The sequence below is a fragment of the Mus caroli genome, unplaced genomic scaffold (assembly GCF_978045245.1).
Source record: "Mus caroli unplaced genomic scaffold, Mus_caroli_1 scaffold_10, whole genome shotgun sequence".
Lineage (NCBI taxonomy): Eukaryota > Metazoa > Chordata > Mammalia > Rodentia > Muridae > Mus > Mus caroli.
Genome location: NW_028227265.1, coordinates 45230434 through 45257016, shown reverse-complemented (window position 1 = coordinate 45257016; position 26583 = coordinate 45230434). Strand labels below are relative to the sequence as shown.

The following is a 26583-nucleotide window of genomic DNA, read 5'->3' as shown; positions in this document are numbered from 1 at the left end:
CCATCTTCTACAAAAAAGAAGAGGATAAGAATCTTTGGTCTAACTTCTCAGCCAGAGACAAGTGTGAAGCCTGCACTTTGTAGCACTGCACAGGAGAAATTGCTTTCTGTTTTTGAGGTCCTCTGTGGTAATATCGCTGTGAGGTCAAGGAGCGGAAGCCTGTTTTCCAAGGCATAGATTAGCAGCTGCACCCTAAATATTGTTTCTCTAAGAGCATGAATAATTTAAGTCACCATTGGTAAAGGGGACGTAGCTGAATTCTGAGCAGCCTCCTGCCTTCCTGCAGCCTCGCCAGGAACAGGTGGAACAGAACGGTTCCGTAAGCACCACCCCTGCGCTGCTTCTTAGAGCATGCCAGTCCCTCATGCCCTCCCTTCCTTAGAGTTCTGCTTGGCACCGAGAAGTCACTGCGCCGAGTTAAGGGACACAGAAAAATCAAGAAAAAACTCCTGATTCCCTGCAAGGAGCAATGGGGGAGGCTTGCTCTCAGCTCCTGGTTGGATGGTGCGAGATACTTGGCTGCGGATGATCAGAGAGCTTGGTCAGTCCGACCTTCCCCCAGCTTCAGTGGAGCTCGCCTCTTTCGCGCCACAGCTGGAGCTGCTGCCCTGTTCTGTCCGCACTGGCTTCGGTGCGCAGCTCTTGGCGCCCCACGCAGCGTTTTTATGCACGTTTTTATTCTGGTCCATGGATCTGTGTACCACTCACTGCTTGCAAGCCTGGATGCTGAGGAGGGACCCTCAGGACTCCAGGAGGACTGGCTGTAACATCTACTAGATCCGATGCAGGTGAGCAGAGCTCCGCAGAGTTGGGTGCCTGGGGTAGGGCATGACGTTCGGTTAGGAGTTCGGTTTTCCTTTTTGTTGCAATAGATCTCCACCTCTCTCTGTGAATAATTTTTCTTTTGAATTGCTTTCAAATTTTACTTGATTCTTTGAAACAAACAAACAAACAAACAAACCCCTAACATGTCTTTCTTTGGAGAGTCTCTCTTAAAGTGTATGTAAGTGGATAGACTTATTTCTCTCTTCAAAGTAGGGTTTTTTTGGGGGGGGGGGCGGAGGTGTGGTCAGGACCTTGCACATATGAGGAAAGTGCTTTGTCATTCAACCACATCTCCAGCCCTCAAATTCCCTTTCTTCTAACTACCCTCAGCTCTGGGTCTGCAGCCTCTGGTGACCAATGTCTTTGCCACCTGCTGGGACACGTGACTGGGCTGTGAGAGTTACTCTTAGTCTAAGCCCAGCAGGCAGACAGTCTTTCTCAGCCCAGTCACTCACAGGGCGTCCCTGGGTTGCTGAGAGTCCCTGGCCCAGGTTCCACCCTCTCTGTAGCCACCTGGCCTGTGTGCCCTGGCAGAGCCTAGAAAGAATGGGTTTAGATTTCTCTCTCTCTCTCTCTCCTCTGTTTTTGTCTTTATCTTTCCCCTTTCTTGCTCTTTTCCATCCCTGACTCCCCTCTCTCCTTTTTTTCTTTTTATCTGTTAATTTTCTCTTCTTTGAGTCTCTCTCCCTGCTGAAAGCCTCATGTACACCTCTGAAGGACCCTGGGCCAACCCAGGTGGGACTGGGATGCACAGATACCCAGCAATCTCCTGTCTTTGTTGCAGGGGGGAGGAACGGGGATGTTCCTGAGACCTGCTCCAAGAAGAAGCCAAACCAAAATGTAACTAGAGCACAGCAGCTTGGGGTAGCAGAAAGAGCTGACAAAACCTTCCTGCACGTCCTGCTCCCATCTCAAGGCCAAAGGCATGTCTGAATAACCCCCACCAGCAGCCCCATCTGGCTCAGAGCTGATGGCTTCACATGGCCTCCTTATGTCCCAGGCACAGAATTTCTAGGGTGACCTCAGGTCACTTGCAGATACTTCAGGTGTGCTTAGCTGCTACAAGCCACTTCCCATTATATGGCCTCAAGCCCCTCCCCTCTCCAATACCCTGCTCCCTGGCTTCAGGGAGACACGCTCCACCCCCCAGCAAGAAGACACACCCCTCCCAGACACCATGTTATCTCTGCTGGTGTCCTACTTCCCCCTAAGATGCATAAAGATGTCATCCTGTGCAAGTGCCACCTTTCCTCCATGCAAGATAGTTTAATTCAATGTCACTTTCTCCCAAAGAGCCCATAATGAGCAGCCCTCGGGGTCGGGAGGGAGAGAGTGAATTTGACCTTGAAAGAAACGATGGGGCAGTGGACACCAATGTAGAGTCCTCTGAGCCCTTGGCCACTTTGGGATCTAGCATATGGTTTACTATTTTATTATTTATTATCATATTTTTTTCTCTGAGACAGGGTTTCCGTGTAGCCTAGGCTGGTCTGGAACTTCAACCTCCTGAATGGTAGCATATTAACTCATGCTACCATTCCTGGCTACTTTTTAAAAATTGTTAGCCTACAGGCTCTGAGGCCCCTTAGGAAGGCTCTATTCTGGGAGCTTTCAATCCAGGCTGTCTTCACAGCATGAGACAGCTTAGAGCTGCTGGGCCAACTCACTCTGACCCCTCTGGCAAGGCCAAGCTCATCTTGAAAGAAGAAAGGGCTGATTTAGCCAGTGGGTGGAGCCACCCTCCTGAGTCCCCACACACTGCCCTGGAAAGTCAGACCTTGGACAGCTGCCCTTTTCTCTGGGATTCTTGGATCCTGCCAGCCCAGAATGAGAATGGTCCCCAGATTGCTAAGATCCTAAGTGTCTCACTGGACAGTCGACCTTGGAGGCCTCACAGTCATGGGTGAGATGGACCATCCACCTACGCTTCAGGGTCCTTTGCTGAGGATGGCAGCTGGGAGGCTGGGAGGCTTGAGATGTGTTATCCAACTCCAAAGTACAGGCTGCTTTCAAATCTACTGTAGGAGGACCTGTGGCTTGCTTCCCCTCCCTCCCCACCTCCCGCTCTCCCTCCCTCCTACCCTCCCTTTGTCTATGTGGTGTATGAGTGTGTGCATGTAGCTGTTGATGTGTGTAAATGTATGAAGGTGCGTGTGCCCATGTATGTGGAGGTCAGGGTCTTCCTCAATTACTCTCTACTTTATTTCTGGAGCTTACAGAGTTTGCCAGGCTGGCTGGCCCTTGAGTTCGAGGGATACAGGTGTCTCTGTCATCCCTGGCTGAGATCACTGCTGTGTGCCACTACGCATATTTTGACTAGATCCTGAGGGATCAGAGGCGGTTCCTCGTGCCAGCAAAGTAAGCATTTTACCAGTTGATCCGGTTCCAGTGCACTTCCTCCTTCCTTCCTTCCTTGGAGCTACTAGATCTGGCTTGATTTCTTCTTAAAACTGGTTACAGTACTTGAATACCCATGAGGTGGTATGGCCATCACCCTCCGTAGTCTTGGCAATCTCCCATCACTCCAGATAAGAAGCACAGCCCCTTGGGTCACTTCCCTCCCCTACCCAGAGCAGCAGCTATTGTCTGCCATTGGTCCAGGAGGTCATGTGCCTTCTGTTTCCTGCATGGAATCCCCACCTTTGTGCCTGGCTCCTCGGATTTCTGCTCTATTTCTCCTTAAGTGCATCCAACAACTGGATTAATTACACATACAAACAGGGCTTGTGATGGGTAGAGCTAGTTTTCAACTTACGATCTAGAATCACCTGGGAAGAGTCCCAGTGAAGGATTATCCTGATCTGGTTGGCCTGTAAGCATGTTGGTGGGGGGTCTTGATTACATTCATTAATGTAGGAAAACCCAGCCCACGGTGGGTGGCATTATTCCCTAAGTAGGGGGTCCTGGACTGTATATGTTTAGAGAGGGTGCTGAGCAGGAATGGGCAATTACTCTCTCTGGACTGTGGGTGTGACTGGCTGCTTCAAGCTTCTGCCTTGATTTCCCTGCTGTGCTGAACTGATCCTAAACTGTAAGGCAGCAATTAAACCCTTTGTCTTCTAAGTTGCTTTTGTCTTAGCAACAGAAATGAAGCCAGGACAGGCATGGGCGATGCTCTCAGTTACTACCCAGCTTACCCCTCCCTCCTTTTCCCATGATTGTCCCTTGCCCTACATAGACAAGGCTGCACATTAGAAACAGGACCTTGTTCTGACTCCCGCACAGGGGTACATGCCTGCAATCCTCACACTTAGGAGACAGAAGCAGGATGATTAGGAGCTGAAACTGCAAGCCTTAGCTACCAGGCCAGCCTGGTTTACATAGTGGGTTCTGGGCTGCATGGTAAGGCCTTGTCTCAAACCAACCAACCAACCAACCAACAATGCAAAATCGCTGAGTCCAGTCACTGCTGCCCACAAGTACATAGCTATAGGCCCATGCACCGGAGCATGGACATCCTACTGGGTCCCACACCCCAAGAGGAAGCTGACTTTTCTGCTCCCAGCAGCCACTAACTACCAACAGCTCTTCAGCTAGCAGTGGGGCCTCAGGAGCCCCTCTCCCAGTCACCTTGATGTTCAAGGCAGGGCCTTTCATGGGTTGTAGTGTGTGGGCTAGGTTGGCCAGCTGGCTGGCCTCCTGCCTCTGCTTCTCAACTCCCTGGCTACAGCTGCAGTCTCCACACCATCTTTCCTTCCTTCCTTCCTTCCTTCCTTCCTTCCTTCCTTCCTTCCTTCCTTCCTTCCTTCCTTCCTTCCTCCCTCCCTCCCTCCCTCCCTCCTTTCCTTTCTTCCTTCTTTCCCTTTTTTCTTTCTTCCTTTCTTTCTGCCTCCCTCTTCCCTCTCATCTTTCCTCCACCCCTTGCTTTTTCTTTCTTCTTTTTCTTTCTATCTTCATTTCTTTAAATTTTTTTTTTTAAATGTGGACGAGTGTTCTGCTTGAATCTAAGTCTGTGCACCCCATGAATGCCTGGTGTCAACAGAGGCCAAAAGAGGGTGTTGGATCCCTTGGAACTTGAGTTACAAGTAGCTGTGAGCCATCATGGGTGCTAGAAATTGAACCTGTGCTCTCTACAGCATCTAAGGTTTGATTTTGTTTGCTTCAATTATGTGTACATGTGTGTATTGGGGTGGGGTTGTGCACATGGGTACCGTGCCTGAGGAGGGTATCGGATCCTCTGGAGCTGAAGTAACAGGTGGTAGTGAGCTGTTGGGTGTGAGTGCTGGGACCCAAACTCAGTCCCTTTGCAAAAGCAGGGTGCACTCCTAACCACTGAGCCATCTTCCCAGCCCCCAAGTCTGGCTTTTCCCTAGAGGTCTGAGGATTGAACTCAGGTTCTCATGCTTGCAAAACAAAGTATTTTATTGGCTGAGTCATCTCCCAGCCCTCTTCAAGCTTTCTTCAGGCCCGGACTCAATTTGTTTAAAGTGATCCTAACTTTTGGCAGCTGAGAGAAAAGACAGAGAAAGGGAAGGAGTGGGCTCTAGTAGCCCCTTCAATGGTGCACCCACAGTGACCTGACTTCCTACACCAGACCCCACATTCTCAAGTTTCCACCCCTCTACCCACCAATGATGTCATAGCCTCACAATGCACTTACCCCGAGGCCCATCTCTGCTCACAGCCTCGCTGGGGACCAATCCTGCAACTCATGACCCTTTGGAGATGACTTAGATCCAAACCACAGTGACTGTCAATACATATTTGTTCAAGACTGGGCACTGTGCTATGTGCCCTTCCTCATAGAGCTTGGGAGGCAGAGACAGGCACATAGCTGTGAATTTAAGGCCAGCCTGGTCTACACACTGAGTATCTATCTCAAGATTAATAATATAAAAATATTTGTTCAACAAAGGAGCCACCAGTCACCATGACTACCCTAACAAATTAACATGTGACCAATTAACACTTCAGAGGCACATTGAGATGCCATGCCATTGAGCCGAAGGGGCACGCTGCGTGAACATCTGCTGATGTTAAGCACAGAGGAATCAAATGCTCATGCCCAGCAGAAGGAAGTTCCTCCCCCTGCTGCCCAGAGTGACTGGGACCACTGCCTGGATGCTGGGGAAGACATATTTGACTCTGTAGACAAGGCTGGCCTGCTTCAGCCTAGTGTTGGGCTTATAGATATGAGCCACCATACCTGGCTTTCTGACACATTTATGTATATATAGAGGAGGCTAGACGTCAACCTTGCGTGTCATTTCTGACATCAACTGGTTTCGTGGGACAGTCTATCACTGAAACCAGAGCTTCCCCATTCATCTAGGTTGGCTGGTCAGTGACCCCCAGGAGCCCTCCCACCTCCATCTCACCGGATCTTTGGTGTTGTAAATCTGTGCCACCATGCCCAGCTTTTCTGTGGGTGCAAGAGACTCAGGTTCTCATGGCCGCCTACAGGTCTATCTCCCCAGTCCTCAAAGGCAACTTAAAATTATCTTATCTTATCTTTCTTTTTTTTTTTTTTTTTTTTGGTTTTTTCGAGACAGGGTTTCTCTTTATAGCTCTGGCTGTCCTGGAGCTCACTTTGTAGACCAGGCTGGCCTCGAACTCAGAAATCCGCCTGCCTCTGCCTCCCGAGTGCCCGGCGTTTATCTTATCTTTCTATCTTACCTATGTATGTATGTATGTATGTATGTATGTATGTATGTATGTATCTATCTATCTATCTATCTATCTATCTATCTATCTATCTATTATCTATATATCTACCTACCTACCCTCTGCCTCTGTCATCTAGTGTGTGTGTGTGTGTGTGTGTATGTGTGTGTGTGTATGTGTGTGTGTATGTGTGTGTTTGTGTGTGTGTATGTGTGTGTGTTTGTGTGTGTGGTCTATCTATCTGTCTACCCTCTGTCATCTAGTGTGTGTGGTGTAGATACATGTGCTGGCATGTATAGGTGCACATGTGTGTGAATGTCTGTGGATGCCCTCAGTTGCTTGCTTCCTCACTGAGCCTGGACCTCACCAGTCAGCTTCTCTCCCTTGCTAGCTTGCTCATAGTTTCCATTGCTCCACCTCCCAGGGCTGGGATTTCACAGTCACCACATCCACAGAGCTTTTATGTGGATTTGTGGAGATCTGAAGTCTGGCCTTCATGTTGTGTAGCAAGTATTTTACCTACTGAGCCTCAGATGCAACTTAAAAAGAACCATTTTAAATCACGCCTGGTCGGATGCTCTGGTGCAGAACTGGAGGAGGCAGAGGTGACTGTACTTCCCCCTCACATATGACTCTATGAAGTATGTGCTGCGGTGTCTACTTTATGGATAAGAAAACAGGCTCAGAGATGTGCAGTGATTTACCAAGGACACACAGCAGGCAGTGACAGCCATTGGCAAAGAGCCCAGGCACAGTAGATTTGAAAAAGGGGATCACTGTTTGTTCCTGCCCACCCTTGGCTGAGGTTATCCCAGGTGTGTGTCTCCTCATCGCCTCTGACATGCATCCATGGCTGGGCCTGGCTTCTGTGCTTAGAAGAGGCACAGAAAGGGAGATGCAGGAACAGAGAACCTCCATCTGTAGCCGCCAGCAGCCATGGAGAAGTGGGTACCTGAAAGGAGAGCTGGAGATGGATGGGAAGGACGGACAAAAGAGAAATGAGACCAAGACAGAGTTTCTGATCAAGGCCCAATGTTTAATTCTTAAGTCTGAATTTAAAGGGGTGGGGGAACCCATCCCCCACTTTACCAGGATCAGGAAGACAAGCTCAGCTGCTCAGCAGGTAGTGGCTTCTTGCCAGAAGCTGCAAAGATGGCAGGACAATAGACTTCACCTAGGTTAGAAGACTCCACCCTAGGTGGGCTAGCTGATTAGCCAGCTCAAGGCTGGGGGAAGGGCAGATCCAGTGGCTGTGGCTTAGGAGACAGTGTGCCTTGAGCTGGATAGAGGTAAAGAGAAGACAGGGCATTCAGGGAAGTGACGTTGATTTGTGCCAGGTGAGAGCTTCAGCCTAGTATACAGCAGGTGCTCAATATGTGTTGCTGCTGGGTGGATGGGTGGGAAGAAGGAAAGGAGAACTGGGCAGGATACAGGGGCTCAGATGTCATGAGCAGTCTGGGGCCTCCCTCCTCTCTTTTCCCTTCAGTCCATGCCCATGTGGTGGGGTTACCCATGTACCCATCTGTCCTAGGCACCCTGTGACCATACATCTGGCTGGTGACAGGGACATGGATTGAAAGTGCACCAGCTGTGACCAGGTTTCTCCTCACTAGGGCACACACTTCAGCTGATTCCTGCTGGCCTCAGCCGGGTGTTCAGCCTTTGCCATCTGGTCTGGCTGTTTAGCTCTGACCTCATGGGACTTTTGCCCCAGGCCATGAGTGTGTGCTCATTGACCCGGATTACATTCGGATTTCCCCCACTTCCACCTTGCTGTATGCTTGTCTGGGCATGAGTTCTACAGTGCCCAAGATGCAGCAGCTATGCAAACACAAGGACCTAAGTTCAGATCCCCAGCACCCACATGAAAAGCCAACCATGGCATGTGATTACAGTGCTGTGGCAGATTAGACACAAAGATGGGTGGGGCTGGTTGGCAGCCAGGTTCATGGTCAGTGGGAGACTCCATCCCCAGGGCAAGTATGAAACACCAGGTTACCCCAGGTCCTCCTCTGGCATTTGTATTTAAGAGCACACACATACACAGACACACACAGACACACACAGACACACACATACCACACACACACACACACACACGAGCACACACGCATGCACAGCTTAGGTGTACACACAGGATGAGCACACATTTTTTGAACACTTGTTAAGTGTTTATTCACATTAGAAAACTTGTGAATATATATCTGAAACCAAACATGAGGGGCGTGTGTGATGGTGCAGAGAGTAAAGGCACTTGCCACTACAGCTGAGGATGAGTTTGATGCCTGGAAGCCATGTGGTGAAAGAGAAAACCCTCTCCCCCTAGTTGTCCTGTGGTCTCTACATGCATATCACGGCCCACACATATGTACATACAAATACACACACTCCACTCTTTTGTATTGTGTGTACACATGTGTTCTATGTACATGCATGTGCTTTGTATGGTATATGTACATATATATGTTGTGTGTAGGGTATATGTACATATATGTGTGTTTTATGTGTGTGATATATGTACACATGTATGTGGTACATGTATATATGTGTTTGGTTTATGAACATATATGGGTTTGTGTGTATATATATATATATATGTGCTGTTTGTGTGTTGTACATACATATGTCTTGTATGTGTGTCTTAGATATGTGTGGTACACGTGTGTTATGTGTGGTGTATGTGTGCATGTGTTTCTGTGTATAGTGTATGCACATGCAGAAGCTATGGGGGATCTTGGGCATTCTCCTCTGTCTCTCTCCATGCTATCCTTAGAGACAGGGTATCTCACTGAACCTAGAGCTATGATGGAAGTTCGAAGCCCCAGAGAGCCTCCTGTGTCTCCCCACAACACTAGGTTTACAGGCATTCAGTGACACTCTAGTCTTTTTTTTTTAAGTGAATGCTGGGGATTTGAATTCAGGTCCCTGTGCTTATGCAGCAAGTGCTCTTTCCCACCAAACTGTTTCCCATCTCAGTAAATGCTCTATTTAAAGATCACCTGTGTTGCATTAGTCAGGGTTCTCTAAAGGAATAGAACTGATAGAATGAATATATCTCTGATATGTCAATATATTCACATATCTATCTATCAATCAAAAAAGGACTTATCAGACTGGCTTAGTCCAACAGTGGCTGCCTCACTATGGAAAGGCTGAGGACCCAGGAGTTGTTCAGTCCACAGGCTGGGTTCTCAGCAGTCCCAGTCTGGTGCTGGAGTCCTCCAAGATTTCTGGAGAGCTCCTGGTCTTCAGTCTACACTGAAATCCTGTAGAAGCTCGTTCTAATACCAGGGAAAGAATGCCCTGGCAACAGGATAGATGAACTTGCCAGCAGGAGTGAGGGCAAGCAGGCAAAAGTCAATGGCTTCCTTTTCCCAAGTTCCCTTTTGTGGGCTGTCACCGTTAAGTGTGGTCCAGACTTAGGGTGGGATTTCCCACCTCAAATAATCCAATTAAGAAAACCCTCCCAGGAGTGCCCAGCTGCTGGGGTTATAGTTGGTCCTGATGATACCAACTTGACAACCGAGATCAGCCATTACATTTGTGCTCACTAGACTCCACACTCTCTCCTCAGAGACCCAAGTCTACAATGCCCCAGGACTGTAACAATATTTATTATATATAAATCCTGGCAGCACATTCCTGCTACATGCCCTAAAGGTTTACATTCCCAAATGAAAGACACACACACACACACACACACACACACACACACACACACACACACACACAGCCTTTATATTTTGATATGCCTTAATCAGCTCAATGACTGGGCCACTTCCTAACCTCCATGTGGTTAATCCACAGCTGATAATCCTGAGTTATTACTTACTATATCCCATATTCTATTTTGCCTGCCCTGGACCCAGTCCTCTTGGTCCACTCTCTCCTGGCTCCTTCACATGGTTGCCATAGCAGCCACACCTCTCTGTCCTGCACTCTCCTCAGGCATGGTGGCTCTCCTCTCTTTCTACCTCTCTGTAAATTCTCAAGTACCACTTCTGCCCTGCCCTGCCATTGGCTGCAAGCTTCTTCTTCTTCTTCTTCTTTTCTTCTTCTTCTTCTTCTTCTTCTTCTTCTTCTTCTTCTTCTTCTTCTTCTTCTTCTTCTTCTTCTTCTTCTTCTTCTTCTCCTTCTCCTTCTCCTTCTCCTTCTCCTTCTCCTTCTCCTTCTCCTTCTCCTTCTCCTTCTCCTTCTCCTTCTCCTCCTCCTTCTCTCCTCCTCCTTCTCCTCCTCCTCCTCCTTCTCTCCTCCTCCTTCTCTTCCTCCTCCTTCCTCCTCCTTCCTCCTCCCCCCCCCTCCTCCTCCTCCTCCTCCTCCTCCTCCTCCTCCTCCTCCTCCTCCTCCTTCTTCTTCTTCTTCTTCTTCTTCTTCTTCTTCTTCTTCTTCTTCTTCTTCTTCTTCTCCAATCAGAACCAGTTGGGGGCAGAGTCCCCCAGTGTCTTACATACAGACACTTGTGTTTTTTTGGGGGAACGTAATTGGCATTCATAATACAAGCAGCTATACAGGAGCATCTGTGAATTGGCATGAGATCTTATCTTGCAGTTAAGGTTTGTCTTCAGATGGTGGAGGACATCCAGCATGTGCCACTCTGAGTCATCTGGACAATAAGGGAAGGAGACAAGTCTGCTCCTGTTTGGCACAGATGCCATTTTCCCAAATGTGATCTGAGGTTGACTGTCTAGGAGCAGAACATGTGGTCATTGTGCATGCACTGCCGGGTGTCAGAGGGTCGCTCTGCATAGACTCAGATGCTGAAACACTAGTTTCTGCCAGGAGAGTGTTAGACAGTGCTTCAGGGAACTTTAAATTGTGCAGTATTTAAAACAGCAAGTCTCCTCCAGGAATTAATTCATGGTATAGCAGGTGGCAGATCTCTGTACTGCCATTGGCTGCAACATTTGAACAACAACAACAACAACAACAACAACCCCAAAGACTGGTTATGCACAGTGGTGAGTGGTGTATTACCAGCTATTCAGGAGGGTGAATCAGAATGGCTCCATCCCAGGAGTTCAAGGCCAGCCAAGCCAACACAGCCAGACTCTATCACACAGAGAGAGGGATTGAGGAAGAGAGAAAGAGAGAGAGAGCAATTAGGGAGGGAGCAGGGAGAGAAAGAGAATACAGGAGCTGACCAGGAAGGAATGAAGACAGGACAAGCACTGGGATGGGACCCACAGAAAAGCTAGGACAGAGCACACTGATCTCTGATGGAGAAGCTGCAGCGTCCTGGAAGCTTAGGGGGGTTATTATACACAGCGCAACAGGAGCAAAGTGTTTATGATATACAACTGCATGGGGAGCTAGGGTTATTACATACATATGCACAGGAGGCAGGGTTATTATATGAAGGAGACAGGTTTAGCTAATCTCAGTAGGAGCAGTCCGAAGCTGTCAGCATCTAGGGGGAGAAAAGCTACTATGGGCATTTTCTGTACAGCTGTCAATATTCACACTCAGACCCAAGGAAGCCTTCGCCATCCTTCTGAGCTTCACCCCAGGTAGGCTTTGCCATCTTCCCATGGGTCCGGGGCATTTCAGTCCTGATCATGGGTGTGCCCATATCCACAGCACGCATCCACTCAGGGACAGCTGAGGTGGGAGAGGAGACAATAAGGAGAGAAAATAAGCTGGAGGCCATACAGCCCTATCTCAGGCGTGAGCCTCATGTCATATGGGCAGGTGATGAACCTGACCTATGCCTGTGAGGCTGTCACATCCACACTGTATGGCCTCCAGCTTATTTTCTCTCCTTATTGTCTCCTCTCCCACCCAGCTGTCCCTAGGTGAGGCACATCCCCATGTGCTTTGTCCTTTTGTCTGTTGGCAAACACAGTTGGTGAGATTTGCACACCTGCTCACCAGGCCTGTAGGTGCCTGGGCCAGCTCCAGCTGGGGAGTATCTGCTGGTGGCCAATGGTTGTTTGTCTCCTGTGTGTACACACAGGACAGCTGTTGCCCAGCTCATGGGGGTGGGGCACCCGGTTGACCTTTCTGGAACAGCTTTTCCCAGGCATTGAAGGTACCTTACTCCTGCTTGCACAAATTCCAAACTCTAGGGTCTACCTTTCATACCCCAAGGTCACTGCCATCTCCAGCTCACCCTGAAGGCTCAAAGACTCTGCACTCTGCCCACCCTCTCTGCTGACAGCTTCCAGGTCTTTGGAGCCAGCCAATCATGGACTGAAACTGTTTTAAAAGGCTGGGATAGGGTTCAATGTGGCAGGATACTGGGTTCTACCACACAGCACAACATAAGTCGGGTGCTTGGGAGACTGGAGGCAGGAGGATCAGGAAATCATGGTCATTTTGAATACATAGTGAATTCAAGGATAGCTTGGGCTGTTTGAGGCCCCTGTCTCAAATTTGTTTATTATTTACAGATGTGTTTTATCACTTTAAATTATGTATTTGTGTGTGTGTCTGTCTGTGAGCTGGCAGGCATGCGCATGTGTGAATGCAGGTGTCTGCTGAGTGTGGAAGAGGGCCTGGAACTGGAGTTCCAGCAACCACACTCGCCATGGGTGCTGGGAAGAACAGGAGTCTTGACCACTGTGCGGGCTCTCCTGACATCGCTCTTATATTTACATGGCATCTGTAGTGGATATGTACACACTTTGTCTCCATCACTCTGCCCTGAACAGTACACACTAGCAGCTGTTGGCACACCATCGATGTCAGAATGCAAGTTGTATGTAGCTGCTGCTGACAGACGGCAGGAGGACAAGATCAGGCTTTGTAGAGAGGACTTGAACACCTGTGCCGCAGGACCAGCATGGGTTCGGGAAGCAAGCTCCTGGGGACACTGAGGGACAGCATTTGTATCACGGTCCCTTGGTAATTCTGCAGCTTAGAATGAAAGCCTGCAGGTCCCTCTACAGCTGGTGGTGATGTCCTGGGTGGTGATGTCCTGGGTGGTGATGTCCTGGGTAGTGGTGTCCTGGGTGATGGTGTCCTGGGTAATAATAGGCTGTATGTCCTTTGTGTGTCCTTTGGGGTATACTATGTCTCCTTTCTACTGAAGAAGGGTCCAGATGCCCAGTGAGGGCTTGCAAGATGCAATGCACTTTTCTAAGGTATACTTGTTCCTAGGAATGTTTAGGAATGTTCAGTTTATCTATCATCCACTCCTTTCCCTCCCCTTTTTGCTGGAGACAGAACCTTGCACGTGCTAGGCAAGGGCTCTATCTTTGTGTCATGTCCCTAGCCTCTCACTGGTGGAAATGAGGCAGGCCTTCTGCTACTGAGCCATGATCCCTCCCTCCTCCTCTTTTTGACTCAGGAAGAGATAAATACTCCACAGCACACTTCACCTGTGAGAGTCTCATCTGTATGGGTCAGTAAGGTTAGTTAGCAGGGACGGACCATTCTGTCAGTGACTGGAACATCACAGTGAGGGGTCAGTGAGCCTGAGATCTATGCCTTCCGTCCAGTTACACGTCTGCAAAACAGCTGGTGTTTCTTAAAAGAATGGTACTCTTTTTTTTCAAGGACAGTAGGTGCGGGGCTGTGGGCACCAGGAAAATAAAGGGAGTGGGGGAGAACTTGAGTCCCACCAGAGTTCCAGTGCTCTAGGTGGGTAGACGCAGAAGGGCTGCTGCATGCTTTCCACGAGGCCCCAGATGAGTGTCTGGCTGTGTGAAGCCACTAAACCCCAGCTTGGCGGATGGTGGAAGGGGGATGGGGTGGGGGGCAGTCCTAGGTACCAGGCTTTCAGCCTCAGGCATCCCAGACACCTTTGAACTGCGGAAGAGCTGAGAGCAGAATAGGGGCCTCAGGGGGCTTCTCAGTTAGCCCCCAGGCCAAAGGGAGGAGAGGAAAGGGGGAAAGGGGGCACTGGGTGGTTTCCACAGGAGCGAGAGTCTTTGGTCAGGTCTGTTCCAGTGGGAGGTTAGACTTGGCTCATTAGAGGAAAGCTATCCCATTGTTAAGCACAGGGGGCCTTGATGAGCAGAGACAGTCAATGGTTTTGGAGCTTTATTGTAGAAATGCAGGGAGAAAGAGAGAAGGTAGAAAGAGAGAGAGTGGCCGGGCATGGCCACATGGAGAGAGGGGAGGAGGGAGAGAGAGAAGGAGGGCTAGAGAGGAGGAAAGGTGAGAGTTTAAAGTGAGGAGGGGCCAAGCAGCCCCTTTTATAGTGGGCTGGGCTATTTTGTTGTTGCCAGATAACTATGGGGAGGAGCATACCTGGCTATAGTCAGGTAACTGTGGGGGTGGAGTCTAGCCAGAATGCCAGGAGCTTGGGACATTGTCTGTGTGACTGATAATCACACACCTCTCCAGTGGGGGCTGTGGGGGCAGTAACTTTGACAGGAGCCAGGGGTCCAGGAGACATGATTGAATACCTTCTGTCCCATGTAGGTGGAAATCACCACCCATTGGATCCCCCGGGGTTCAAGACCTATGCTTGACTGGAGAACAGGCTGTCTGTGCGCAGCCCACTGCCCCACAAGTAGGAAAGTATTTGGCTCAATCACAAAAGCCTTCAGAGATGCTCACAGTACAGAGGGAGGTTGCAGGTCAGGATCTATTAAACCCTACAAATTCCAGGATTTGAAAAGAGATTGGAGGGTTCCTGCACTTGTCACACAATTACAATGGAACTTGAGAAAGAGCACAACAGGAAGTAGGGAGGCCTGGCTTCCTGCAGTGGGGACCTTGTGATCTGGCTACTTGCTTCTCTGTGTTTATATGTACAGAAAATTCATGGATGCTGGAGTCGCTCGTGTTTGTGTGAGAAGCTTCCTAATTGCATTCTTCACTTTTGCCAAATTTCCAGTTGATTCTGAGAACTCTGGGCTTGAAAAAATGCCGTGAGAAAGGGTGGATTCCAAACAGCAAGTACTGCATGTCCTGAGAACTAAGAGAAGTCTTCCCTGTGGTCCGTGACACCTTGTAGGATCCACTCATGCTCTCTGCTCCTCTCTTTGCTCAGTTGTTTTTCCTGGGCCTTTGCTTGGTCTTTGAGCAAGCCCCACACAGTCCTGCCTCAAGGCCTCTGCTTATGCTGTTCCAGGTGGCTGGAAAGCCCTTCCTTCAAATACTGCATGATTTCTGCATCACCTTCAGGCCCCCGCTTGGCGGTCCCCTCCACTGTGGCCTCCTCTGGGCTCTATTTAATACGTTACTGGATCACCCAACATGTCACATCAACTCTTCATTAAAGGCTAAATTGAATGCCACATGAAATTAGTATATTCAAGTGTAATTCCAAGTACCTTCAAATGGCTATATTTGGAGAAAGAATCTGTTAAATAGGTAATTTATGAGCTGGGGATGTAGTTCAGTTTGATGTAATACTTGCCCAGCATGCACAAGGCATGATAAAACCCTATAATGCTATAATAAACCCTTTATGCGAGCCCCACATAAAGCCAGATGAGGCAGCACACATCAGTAATCCAGGCTCAGGAGATCACTGCAAGCTGGGCTACATGGTAAGATCGCATCTTAAACAACAGCTTTCCCTGGCCTGCTGGTGTTCTGCACTCACTGTGGAGAAGGACCAACCAGCAGCTTCAACACAGGCCAGGGCACACAGAGCCCCCATGGGCAGGGGAAAGCTCTCAGTTCCCATGGTTGAGTCTGTACTGAACACCTACATGTGATTTTCTTCCTAAACAATAGAGTGTGCCAGCCACATTCACACTCTAGGTGTCCTAGGTCACCTAGAGAGACTTTGGTGTTTGTAGGATCATGTCCCCAGTCTCTGTAAGTCTGTGGTGACAAATAAAAAAGCCAGTCTGACAGTACAGATCTGTCTGTCATACCGGCTTCTCAAGAGGCTAAGGCAGGAGGATCACAAGTTTGGGGCCAGCCTGGGCTACAAGAATAAGTTTCATGACAAACTCGGTGAAACAGAAAGTGAAAAAGAGCTGGGAGTTGAGTCCTGTGTGGTGTGCTCTGCCTCTGCCTCCATACTACAAGTAGATAGAATTAAACCAAGGACAAAGTAACAGATTAAAGAGCTGGCATGGTGGTGCATATGTATAAGCCCCACACTGTCCAGGCTCAGGTAGAAGATTGTGAGTTTCAGCCTAGCCTTGGCAGCAAGGTGAGACAGCCTCAAAAAATAGAATAATAGGGGCTAGAGAAATGACTCAGTGGCTAAAGGCTCTGGCTGCTCCTGCAGAGGACTGGGGTTCACACCATGCCCACATAGTGGTTAACAACGAGCAGGATTCCATTTCAGGGGATCCAGCACCATCTTCTTACCTCCCAGGGCGTGTACACAGACAATGCACAGGCTGCATGGAAAAACACTCGTGCACATAAAAAAACAGCAAAATCTGAAAGGTATAGGATGGCTCTGTGGGTAAAGGCCACTGCTACCAAGCCTGATAGCTTGAGCTCAGTCTCTGGAGCCCAAGGATGGAGGGAGAGAACTGATGCCTACAGCATTGTCCTCTGATCAGTACAGATGGCCCATGGCACACCCATACACCCATCACACACACACACACACACACACACACACACAATTTAAATAACAACAAGAAGAAAATATAGGGCTGGGGGGTAGCTTAGTATATTGGGACCTGAGTTCAATCCCTAGGGTATGTGTGTCGTGTCGGGGGTGGGGGTGGGGACAGAGGCCAGGCATGGTGGTACAAGCTAGAATCACGATGCTGGGGAGGCAGAGACAGGCAGACTAGACTAGGCTCACTGGTCAGCTAGCATCGTCTACTCTATTCCAGGCCAGCGAAGAGACTGTCAAAAAAACTAAGGTGGGTAGCCCCTGAGGAATAGCACCTAATGTTGATCTCTGGCTTCCACATGCATATATACACATACCAGTGCCCCGTGTACACTGCAAACACATGAATATACACAGAGAATAAAACATCGAAACAAAGAAACTAACAGACAGGCTCTCGGTGTGCTTTCTAACTACACAGGAAGCAGATCAGGACCAGCCTCTTGGTCCAGTGCAACTGAGTTTGAACTTGCCATCAGGGATCTGAAGTCCATTGGACGCAGGTCCAGAGCACAGAAAGCAAGGGCTTTAGAGGGTCCACTTGGCAGAAGGGAGCACCTAGATGTGAGAAAGCACCCCTACCCCACCCCACCCCAGTTCGATCTGGAGCTAGGTAGTTCTATTGCTTAGCATCAGCCACACCCTTGCGCCCTTTCAACCCATGGCCTGTGTTGCCCGGCAACTGCTAGAAGTGTCTTTCCTGCCCCCCAGTTGCCAAGGGAATACTCAATCCTGGCAGCCGGGCCTGGGGCGCTGAACTTCCGGGCTCAGGGTGGGGTGGCCTCTGCTGTTCACACCTGCTCGCGCACAGCCCTGGCCTCCCCGCAGTTTCTCTCACTCTGCTCTCCTTGTCTCCTCTCTCCCTCCAGTTTCCTCTCCTGGGATTTCTGAGCAAGGCCCATGGATGCCGAGGGCCTCTTGGGGCTCTGACCCCATGCTTTCTCCCCTCAGTCATGAGCTCCTGCACAGCCCAAGGTACCCAGGCACGGACTGCACCCTGGCAGGCTCATCCAGGACTCTGCATGTCCCGTGGTCACAGCAGATGAGTGGAAGCCTCGAGGGGCCAACTCTGAAACGGCGTGGTGGCGTGGTGGACCACCGGGATGTCATCTTGGCCCACCAGGCGCACAAAATGCACAGCACCCCTCAGGCCAGAAGGAAAGAGTGGGAGTGAGTATTTACCGGGCAGGCTGCAAGGGAGCTGTGCGGGGGGCTTGTGGGCCAGCCAAGCCTCAACTGGCAAGCTTCAGGGGATAGAATGCGCTGATATGGTGTGGGTGACTCAAGTTCTCCCTTGACAGTCCATCAACCCTCTGCCTTAAGGTTGCCTGGAATACTCAGATCCGGCTTTGTGAAGGACCCGGATCCCTTGTGCGCAGTGGAGCCAGAAAGGACTGGCAGAGGGGACAAGTGCTTTCGCTGGGGGCTGGGGTAGGGTGCGGGGAGGTGGGGCGTGTTGGGAAAGGCTGGGAAATTCTGCCTTCAGAGGGACTCTGGCCCTCTGGGTCTCACTTCAGGCTCCAGATAGACCTTTGTGCTCATGGCAACGTGGGACTAGCCAGGGTTTGAAGAATGTGGTGGCTTCCTGAGTTGATTTGTCATCCCTAAAGTGGGTCTTCTCTCCCTCATATCCTCCCCACCCCCACTCCCCGCTGTGCGTGTGTGCTATCTGGTGCTTGGGACTAAACACCTTCCCAACTTCCACCAGCTGTGAGGGAACGAGCCACCCACGCTGATAGCTAATGGGAAGTGGTTTGGAGAAAGGTTCAACTACAAACAATCCCTTTGCCACTGCATCTCTAAGCGGATTGCTAGGGCTTATTAACATTTTATTTCAAAGGTGTAAAGCTGGGGTGGTTTCCTGGGCTGACACTGATGGCTGTGATGAACCCATGAGTAACAGCAGGAGCCGCGGATGCTAGCAAGACAGGAACCAGCTTAAGTCCCTCAGTCTTCATACCCTGAAGCCTGTGGGTGCTGATGGGCAGGTACGAATGCAAGGTGGGCTTGACCACGTCTGGTAGGCTGGATTTGAAGCAGAACATCTGGCGGTCTACTTGACGTGCCCTCTGAGGTAGTTCCTGAAGTTATGGCGACACCTGGTGGTGTGTCTGAGCATCCATGGGCAGCAGCAAACTGACCCGCGTTCCTCACCCTTAGGTGTTGCCATGTATCCGGCTTTCCTCCCATGCATGTGTCCACCTGTTCACTCAGTATGTCTACCCATGCATCAGTTACCCCAACCATATGTCTTCCCACGTACGCCTACTTTGCCTCTCCCTCCTCCATCCACACACTCTGTCCAACCCATCCAATCCGTCCTTCACTAGTAACCAAAGTGCCTAGATTGTGCCTCTCCAGGTCTTCTCCCCACCCTTTCTCTTCGGTCTCTCCACATTCATGCTCTTCTTGCTTTTTTTTCCCCTCAGAAGCAATGAGACCTTTAAAAGGTTGTAATGAGTATTCACACAGCCTTTCAGCAAGGAGATTCCCTACCCCCACCCACCCCCCTCGCGCCTTTTGGAGACAGGGTTTCTCTGTGTAGCCCTGGCTGTCCTAGAACTTTCTTCGTAGACCAGGCTGGCCTCAAACTCACAGAGATCCTCCTGCTTCTGTCTCCAGAGTGCTGGGATTTAAGGTGTGTGCCACCACCACCCGGCTCAGGAAAGAAACTTTTAGGGATAAGAAAGTGTTTTGTTTTGTTTTTATTTTTTTTTTAAGATTTATTTTACGTTTTATTTTATGTCTATGAGTACGCTATAGCTGTACAGATGGTTGTGAGCCTTCATGTGATTGTTGGGAATTTAATTTTTTAGGACCTCTGCTCACTCCAGTCAGCCCCGCTCGCTCAGTCCCTGCTCGTTCCAGACCAAAGATTTATTATTATAAATAAGTAAACTGTAGCTGACTTCAGACACTCCAGAAGAGGGCGTCAGATCTCATTGTAGATGGTTGTGAGCTACCATGTGGTTGCTGGGATTTGAACTCAGGACCTTCAGAAAAACAATCCGTGCTCGTACCCACTGAGCCATCTCACTAGCCCAAGAAAGTGTTTTTTTAAAAAACACATTTCAATAGATTTTATTTATTTTGTGAGCGAGCACTTGGAGAGTGGTGTGGGGTGGCGTGGCTGTGGAGGTCAGGTATTCTAGAGTATTCTAGTCAGGTATTCTTCCACTGTTTTCTACCCCTGTCAAGAAGACAATTTTTCAGCACATCCCTGGGTGTTTACTTTGTTTATTTATAGATATATTCTGCTAAACAGATCATGTAAATTAAAACGGAAATGGGGATATCAATAAAATATATAGTATTTTGAAGAAATTTTGTTTGTTGCTTTTGAGGCAACAAATTTTCTTTCTAATCTTTTAAAAATTTTTCTTTTTCTCTTTTGTTTTTTTCTTTTCTTTCTCTCTCTTTTTTCTCTCTCTCTCTCTCTTTCTTTCTTTCTTTCTTTCTTTCTTTCTTTCTTTCTCTCTCTCTTTCTCTCTTTCTTTCTCTCTTTCTCTCTCTCTTTCTTTCTTTCTCTCTTTCTCTCTCTCTTTCTTTCTTTCTTTCTCTCTCTTTTCTTTCTTTCTTTCTTTCTTTCTTTCTTTCTTTCTTTCTCTCTCTCTCTCTCTCTCTCTCTCTCTCTCTCTTTCTTTCTTTCTTTCTTTTCTCTTTTTTGGAGACAGGGGCTTTCTAATGTAGGCCTGGCTGGCCTGGAACCTGCTAGATAGGCCAGGCTGGCCTCAACCTCACAGAGCGCTGCCTGTGTCTGCTTCCTGCATGCTGAGTTATGGCTGGAAGAGGATCCTGATGTATAGCATGGGCAGGTGTTACACTTGTGATCCTGCAGTCTCTGGATTCCAGGCCTGAGTGCCAGGGTTAGCACTAACTGTCAACTTGACAGAATCTAGAGCCACCAGGGAGAAGGGCCTCCCGGGGATTGTCTTGGTTTTGTGGACTGAAATGTAAGGTCCTCCCCCTGCAGATGGCTTCCTCTCTTGACCTTCATGGGTCCCCAAACTGTAAAACGGAGAAAGCAGACAGAGGGCCAGCACACAGGCCTCGGTCATCCCTCTCTGCTCTTCCCTGGAGGTGCAGTGTGAGTGGCTGCCACAGACTCTGCTGTGGCTTCCCCTGCAGCAAGGCCCTTATGAGCAGGAAGCTTAGAGCAAGCTTTCACTCTCAGATGTCCTCAGAGCATTTGTGGTAACTGGAACGAGACACTGGCTCCAAGTTCAACTGCAGCTAACCTCCCGCTGTGGACTTTGCCTTCCCTCTGGATTCTTCTTTGTCTTATTCTGGGCATGCTCAGTGTAGTATAAGTTGCTGGAACCCCACAAGTCTATGATCACATTCAACACTCACTAGGACCTTCAGGCTCATGCCACAAGGCCATGCCCCCCTTCCTTACTTTCTGAGGATTTAAAAGCAAATCCCAGTCCAAACTGCCTTTATAAACTTCAGTCCATCTCTAAAGCACACGACCTGATCTCTTTGGGGGGTGGGGATGTGGGTGGTGCTCTGTGCTATGTTTGATCATCAGCTCTGTTTTTATGATGAAGAAGTACACAGAGCACACAGCTGAACAAGCAGTGGCTTCAGAAACATCAAAATCCAGACCCAGAGCTGGAAGTAGGTCCCTTATACAGCGCTGGCCACTGGCCCTTGAGGCTATTGATCTAGGGGCTCCTAGGAATGGAGTCTCTGAGTAGCCATCGCTCTGACTAGATCAGTCTGTGCTGTGGACTAACCATATCAGGACATCCTTACTGGCTCTCCCCTCCCTTCTTCCCCTCCTCTCCTTTCCCCTTTCCGCTGCCTCCCAAGTGCTGGGATTGCAGGTGTGTGCCACCAGGCTGGGCTAAAGTTCCCTTCCTTTGTGTGTGGATTTGTCTGCCTCGTGTGTGTGTGTGTGTGTGTGTGTGTGTGTGTGTGTGTGTGTGTGTGTGAAAGATGAACCTCAGGTGTTCTTGTCTGATCTGGAACTTGCCAAGGCTGGTCAGGCAGGGAGCCTCAGGGAGCTCATGACCTCCCAGTGCTGGGATTTCAGGTGTGCACCACTATGCCTGGTCCTCATGCTCGAGAATTGACCACCGAGCCATCCTCCCAGTCCATCTTTCTCTTTTAAGGCTGAGTAATATTCCTTTGTATCTCTAGACTATTGCATCTCTTACCTGCCCACCTAGCAATGGGACTCATGCTGGCTCCCTTCTGTGTATGAAGCCACACTAAGCATGGGTATACAAGTGTCCCCTCTGACACCGCCTTCAGTTCTTTGGAGATTATATTCTAAGGCAGAATTGCTGGAATTTCAGGTTTCACTGAACTTTTCTGTTGTTTAAAGCCCTCTCTGCTCTCCGTTTCCCTTGCTCTCCCCCTGCCCTTGGCATGGTAGCCCATTCCTGCCATCCCAGCAGCTGGGAAGTGGAGGCAGGAGGATCAGAGATTCAAGATCATCTTCAATTACATAGAAAATTTCAGGCCAGCCTGGTCTGCAGAGCAAAATCCAGTTTTAAAGAAAAAACAAACAAAATCAAACACCCCCCCCAAAGATCGGTGCTGTGTCTTGGTGAGGCACTGGCCCAGCTTGTACTAGGTCCTGTGTTCTACCCCCGCACCACAGAAACCCAGGTGTGGTGATGCAGCCTGTAAGCCCAGCATTGGAGATGCAGAGGTAGGAGTTCTTGGCTATGTAGAAAATTGTAGGTCAGCTTGGGTTATGAAATTTTGTCTCAAAAAACAACCCCTCCTCCAACTGAACAAAACCAAACATCTCCCTAAAAACATAAAGAGATAAAGGGGTTGTTGAGGCAGGCTAAAAGCTTGCTCAGTGGTTATGAACTCTTCCCAATCATAGGACTTGGGTTCAGATCGCAGCACTCCCCTCAGGTGGCTCACAAATGCCTGTGACTCCAGCTCCAAGGGATCTGGTCTCCAATGGTATCAGTGAGCACACACACACACACACACACACACACACACACACACACACTCACACACTCAAATCCTTTGTAAAATAAAGGAAGGAAAAAAGGAAGGGAGTGAGGAAGAGAGAAAGAAAGAGGAAAGAGAAAGAGAGGGGAGAGGAAGAAGGAGAGGAGTAAGGAGAGAGGAGAAAGAGACCCCTAGTGGATCCTACAGTGTGTGCCTGGGTTATCTGAGCTGCTTCTGTGGTCCTGTGGTCCTGTGGCTGGAGTTTCACCTTGGAGCTAAGGAGCAAGGTTGGCCACCTGGCCAATGTCTGAGATCCTCCATCAGTTCTGGCTACCCTTTATTGACAAGCAAATTAGATCAGTGTTGTTTGCTGTCTCTTAGGATGGATGGAGTCTCTCCTTCCTTCCTTTTGAGACAGGGTCTCAGTCTACAGCCCAGGCTGGTCTGGCACTGAGTGACCCTCCTGCTTGGTACCCAGTGCTGGGATTGCAGATGTGCCCCCAACGCCTGATTCTGCCTAGTTTTCCCACCACCCTTTGACAGCCTCACTGTGTAGCCCAGGCAGGTCTTAGATCCTCTTACCTCAGCCCTGGAATGCTGGCATTATACACACAACCCACCACACTCCACCAGCTCATGATTTCTTAGTTTTACAGCAAACTATAGCAGAAATAGAATCTTGAAACCATATCTGTAAGCTCTTCAAGGGTATATGAATTCTTTCAACGTTTAAAAGTATTTATTTTATATGCATGTCTGTGTACCATGCTTATTCAAACCCCAGAAGTTCCCAACAACCACAATGGCAGCTCATAACCATCTGTGACTTTAGCCCCAGGTCCTCTGGAAGAACAACCAGTGCTTCTAACCACTGAGCCATCTCTCCAGATCTCTCTCTCTCTCCCCCGCCCCCACTTTTTTTCTTAAACCTGCATGGATGGGCTGGGGATAGGAGTGGTGGGGTGCTGGCCTAGCATGCCTGCAGCTTGAGGCTCCATCCCCAGACCCTTCAGAAAGCTCCACTGTCACTGACTCGCTCTCTGTCTAGCAAAGCCTGTGATGGCCACCAGATCCACATGTGCATGAGAGCCTGACTCCACCCGAGCTCACTGAGAAATGAGGGAGAAGCCGGCGAGCTATGATATCTATCACTTTAGACATACCGCAGGGTGCAAATAGTTGAAATCCTTTCTTTTAGCTGTTTTCAGGTGATGTTATTACTAACTTGTGCTGCAGGCTCTCAGCTTCCAAGGCTGCAGTCCAGGCTCACCAGCTTCAGTTTCTGGGCTGTATTTGTGATGAGGCACATCATGGTGTGTTGTGTATGGTGAGGCAGAGCTCACTGAGAGGTATTCTGGAAGGAGAGAGGGGTCAGGGTTATAAATCCTTGTTGGGGGTCAATCCCTTGTGACTTCAATTTTTTCACTAGACCCCACCCCTCACTGGTCCCATCCATCACTCCCAAACACCAGCACGGGCTTCAGCATGTAGCTTTCGGGGCTCATCTCAGCAGTCCAGACTTTAGGAGTTTTATAGTACTTTCCTGGACATTCGCAGTCAGTGTGTGGAGATGCATATGACGGCAGATATGTGTATGTTTGCATGTAGGTGTGGGCTGAGCCAGAGGACAACCTTGGTGACCTTCCTTCCCCAGGTGCCCAAGGAGGTCACCAGCAGACCTTGCGGTGAGCTCTGCCTCACTACCCAGAGGGGGGCTTTTAAAAATTTAAGTCTGAGAGACTTAAAGATTTATTAAATTAAATTAACGATTTATTTATTTTATTTATATGAGAACACTGTGGCTGTCTTCAGACACTCCAGAAGAGGGCATCGGATCCCATTACAGATGGTTGTGAGCCACCACATGGTTGCTGGGAATTGAACTCAGGACCTCTGGAAGAACAGTTAGTGTTCTCAACCGCCAGAGCCTTCTCTTCAGCCCGCAGGGAGCGCTCTTAACTATGAGCCTTGTTGGTTTAGCCCCAGAACACACTGCCTGCCACTGCTGGAATTTTACATTGGTTCTGGGGTTTGAGCTCAGGTCCTAAGCTTGTGTAACAAGCGCTTTATTTTGTGAGCTGTCTCCTCAGCATCCCCCTTAGTGTTTTTATGGGACACCGTTTCCTTACTTCCGGGAACATTTGGCGATAATTTTACCTCAAACAGCAGAACTGTGTGTGTCTGTCTGTCTCCTCGTGTTGAAAAATGCATCCTTTAGAGCCTTTTAGGAACTGTGTTTGCGGACCAGTGGTTTAGAACCGCCTGGTTCCCGCTGAAGGTTCTGTGGCAGGCCACCAGGAGGCGCTGTGGTCCACGAGCTGAGCAGGCACCAGGCCTCAGAAGCCGATAACGCAGATCCCAGGTTGTGTCTCCTGGCCTTTCGCTTCCCGCCTTTAGGGAGCAGTGTTCTGAGACACTGGTCGCAGAGCCCTCACCATACCAGTCACTTCTCACCATACCAGTCCTCACACAAACCAGTTCTTTTTAAATGAGAAATGAATCTGGTAAAGATCAGTTGCAGGCAGGCAAGCTGGGCTTTCTGCACAAGTTTGGAGACCTGAATTCAATTCCTGGAACCTGTGTAAATGTGCCAGGAGTGACTCGGTTCCACATTACCGTCTGAACCTTCTCTGCATGCTGTGGCTCAGGTGTGAGAGCATTCACATACACAATAATAATAAAGGAAAAACTTCCAAGATCAATTGCAAGGGACTGTGGCTGTGTCTTAGTGGCTGGACTCTCGCCTGGCATGTGCACAGAGTTTGAATCTCAGGTCTATCAGGGTCTACACTGCTGACCCTGACAGCGGAAAACCTCTCCCTCTCTATGGTCTGGTTTCCTTGTCTGTAAAGTGGAGACAGCGATAGCATCCAGCTCTGGGTGGCAAACATTTCCTTTTGTTCGTGGGTCTATACATGTTTGTGCATGCAGGCGTGTATACACACAACGTGAGCATGCATGTGGAGGTCAGAGGTCAATCACAAGCATAATTTCTCAGAGACCTCCACTCTGGTTTTTTTTTTTTTTTTTTAGTTTTTTAAGAAAAGTCTCTCTCTGTAACCCTGGCTGTGCTGTTCACTATGTACACCTGGCCGACCTGAACTCACAGAAATCTACCTGCCTCTGCCTCCTGAGTGTTGAGATTAAAGACATGTGCCATTTATGCCTGGCTTCCACTCTGGTTTTTAACACAAGTCTCTCACTGGGTCCTGAGGCTCATCATTAGGCTAGCTGTCTGCTCTGCAGCCCCCGGCAGCCTCGGGATCCTCCGGTCTCCCCCGGGTCTCCCCTCCCCCTCCCCATGCTAGGGATACAAGGCTGCAAGATGTCTGGCTTTTTCCATGGGTCCTGGGGATGAAGCTCAGGTCCTCATGCTCAGAAGGCTTTCCGCACTGATTCTTCTCTGCAGCCTCAGGCGGCAGCTTCTCTAACAGTGTGGGCTCAAAGACACTTGGCGTACATTCTCTGTACCAGGCAGAAGGGACAAATGGTCTCAGGGCCTCGTCTCCATAAGGAAAAGAAAAGAAATGGAACCCGGCTTTTAGACAGGACCTGCTTAGGAATCAGAACGCTTTCTTTCTATTCTTTCTTTCTTTCTTTTTTTTTTTTAAGGGAAGGAAGGTTGAACAATTCTAGCCTAGTTGATATTAAAAAAGAAATAGGTCTGGTCCCAGGGCGCTGCTTCTCCAGTGCAGCTGGCTGGCTTGCAGGGCAGAGAGACCCTCTTTTTGTCCTTTGAATAGAGGCTT

At 49.2% G+C, this 26583-nt stretch overlaps 1 protein-coding gene across 5 annotated transcripts in view; it reads left to right on the top strand.

The window, feature by feature from the left end:
- Positions 1-413: 413 nt before the first annotated feature.
- The window catches only part of Cacna1a (calcium voltage-gated channel subunit alpha1 A), a 293683-nt gene continuing 267513 nt past the window's right edge, over positions 414-26583 (top strand). For all 5 annotated transcript variants that reach the window (XM_085843752.1, XM_085843751.1, XM_029480505.2 and 2 more), the window contains exons 1-2: positions 414-788; positions 17782-18082. In XM_085843752.1, coding sequence (XP_085699878.1) covers positions 17817-18082 — 266 coding nt within the window. In that variant the 5' untranslated portion in view covers positions 414-788; positions 17782-17816. The remainder of the gene's footprint in view (positions 789-17781; positions 18083-26583) is intronic.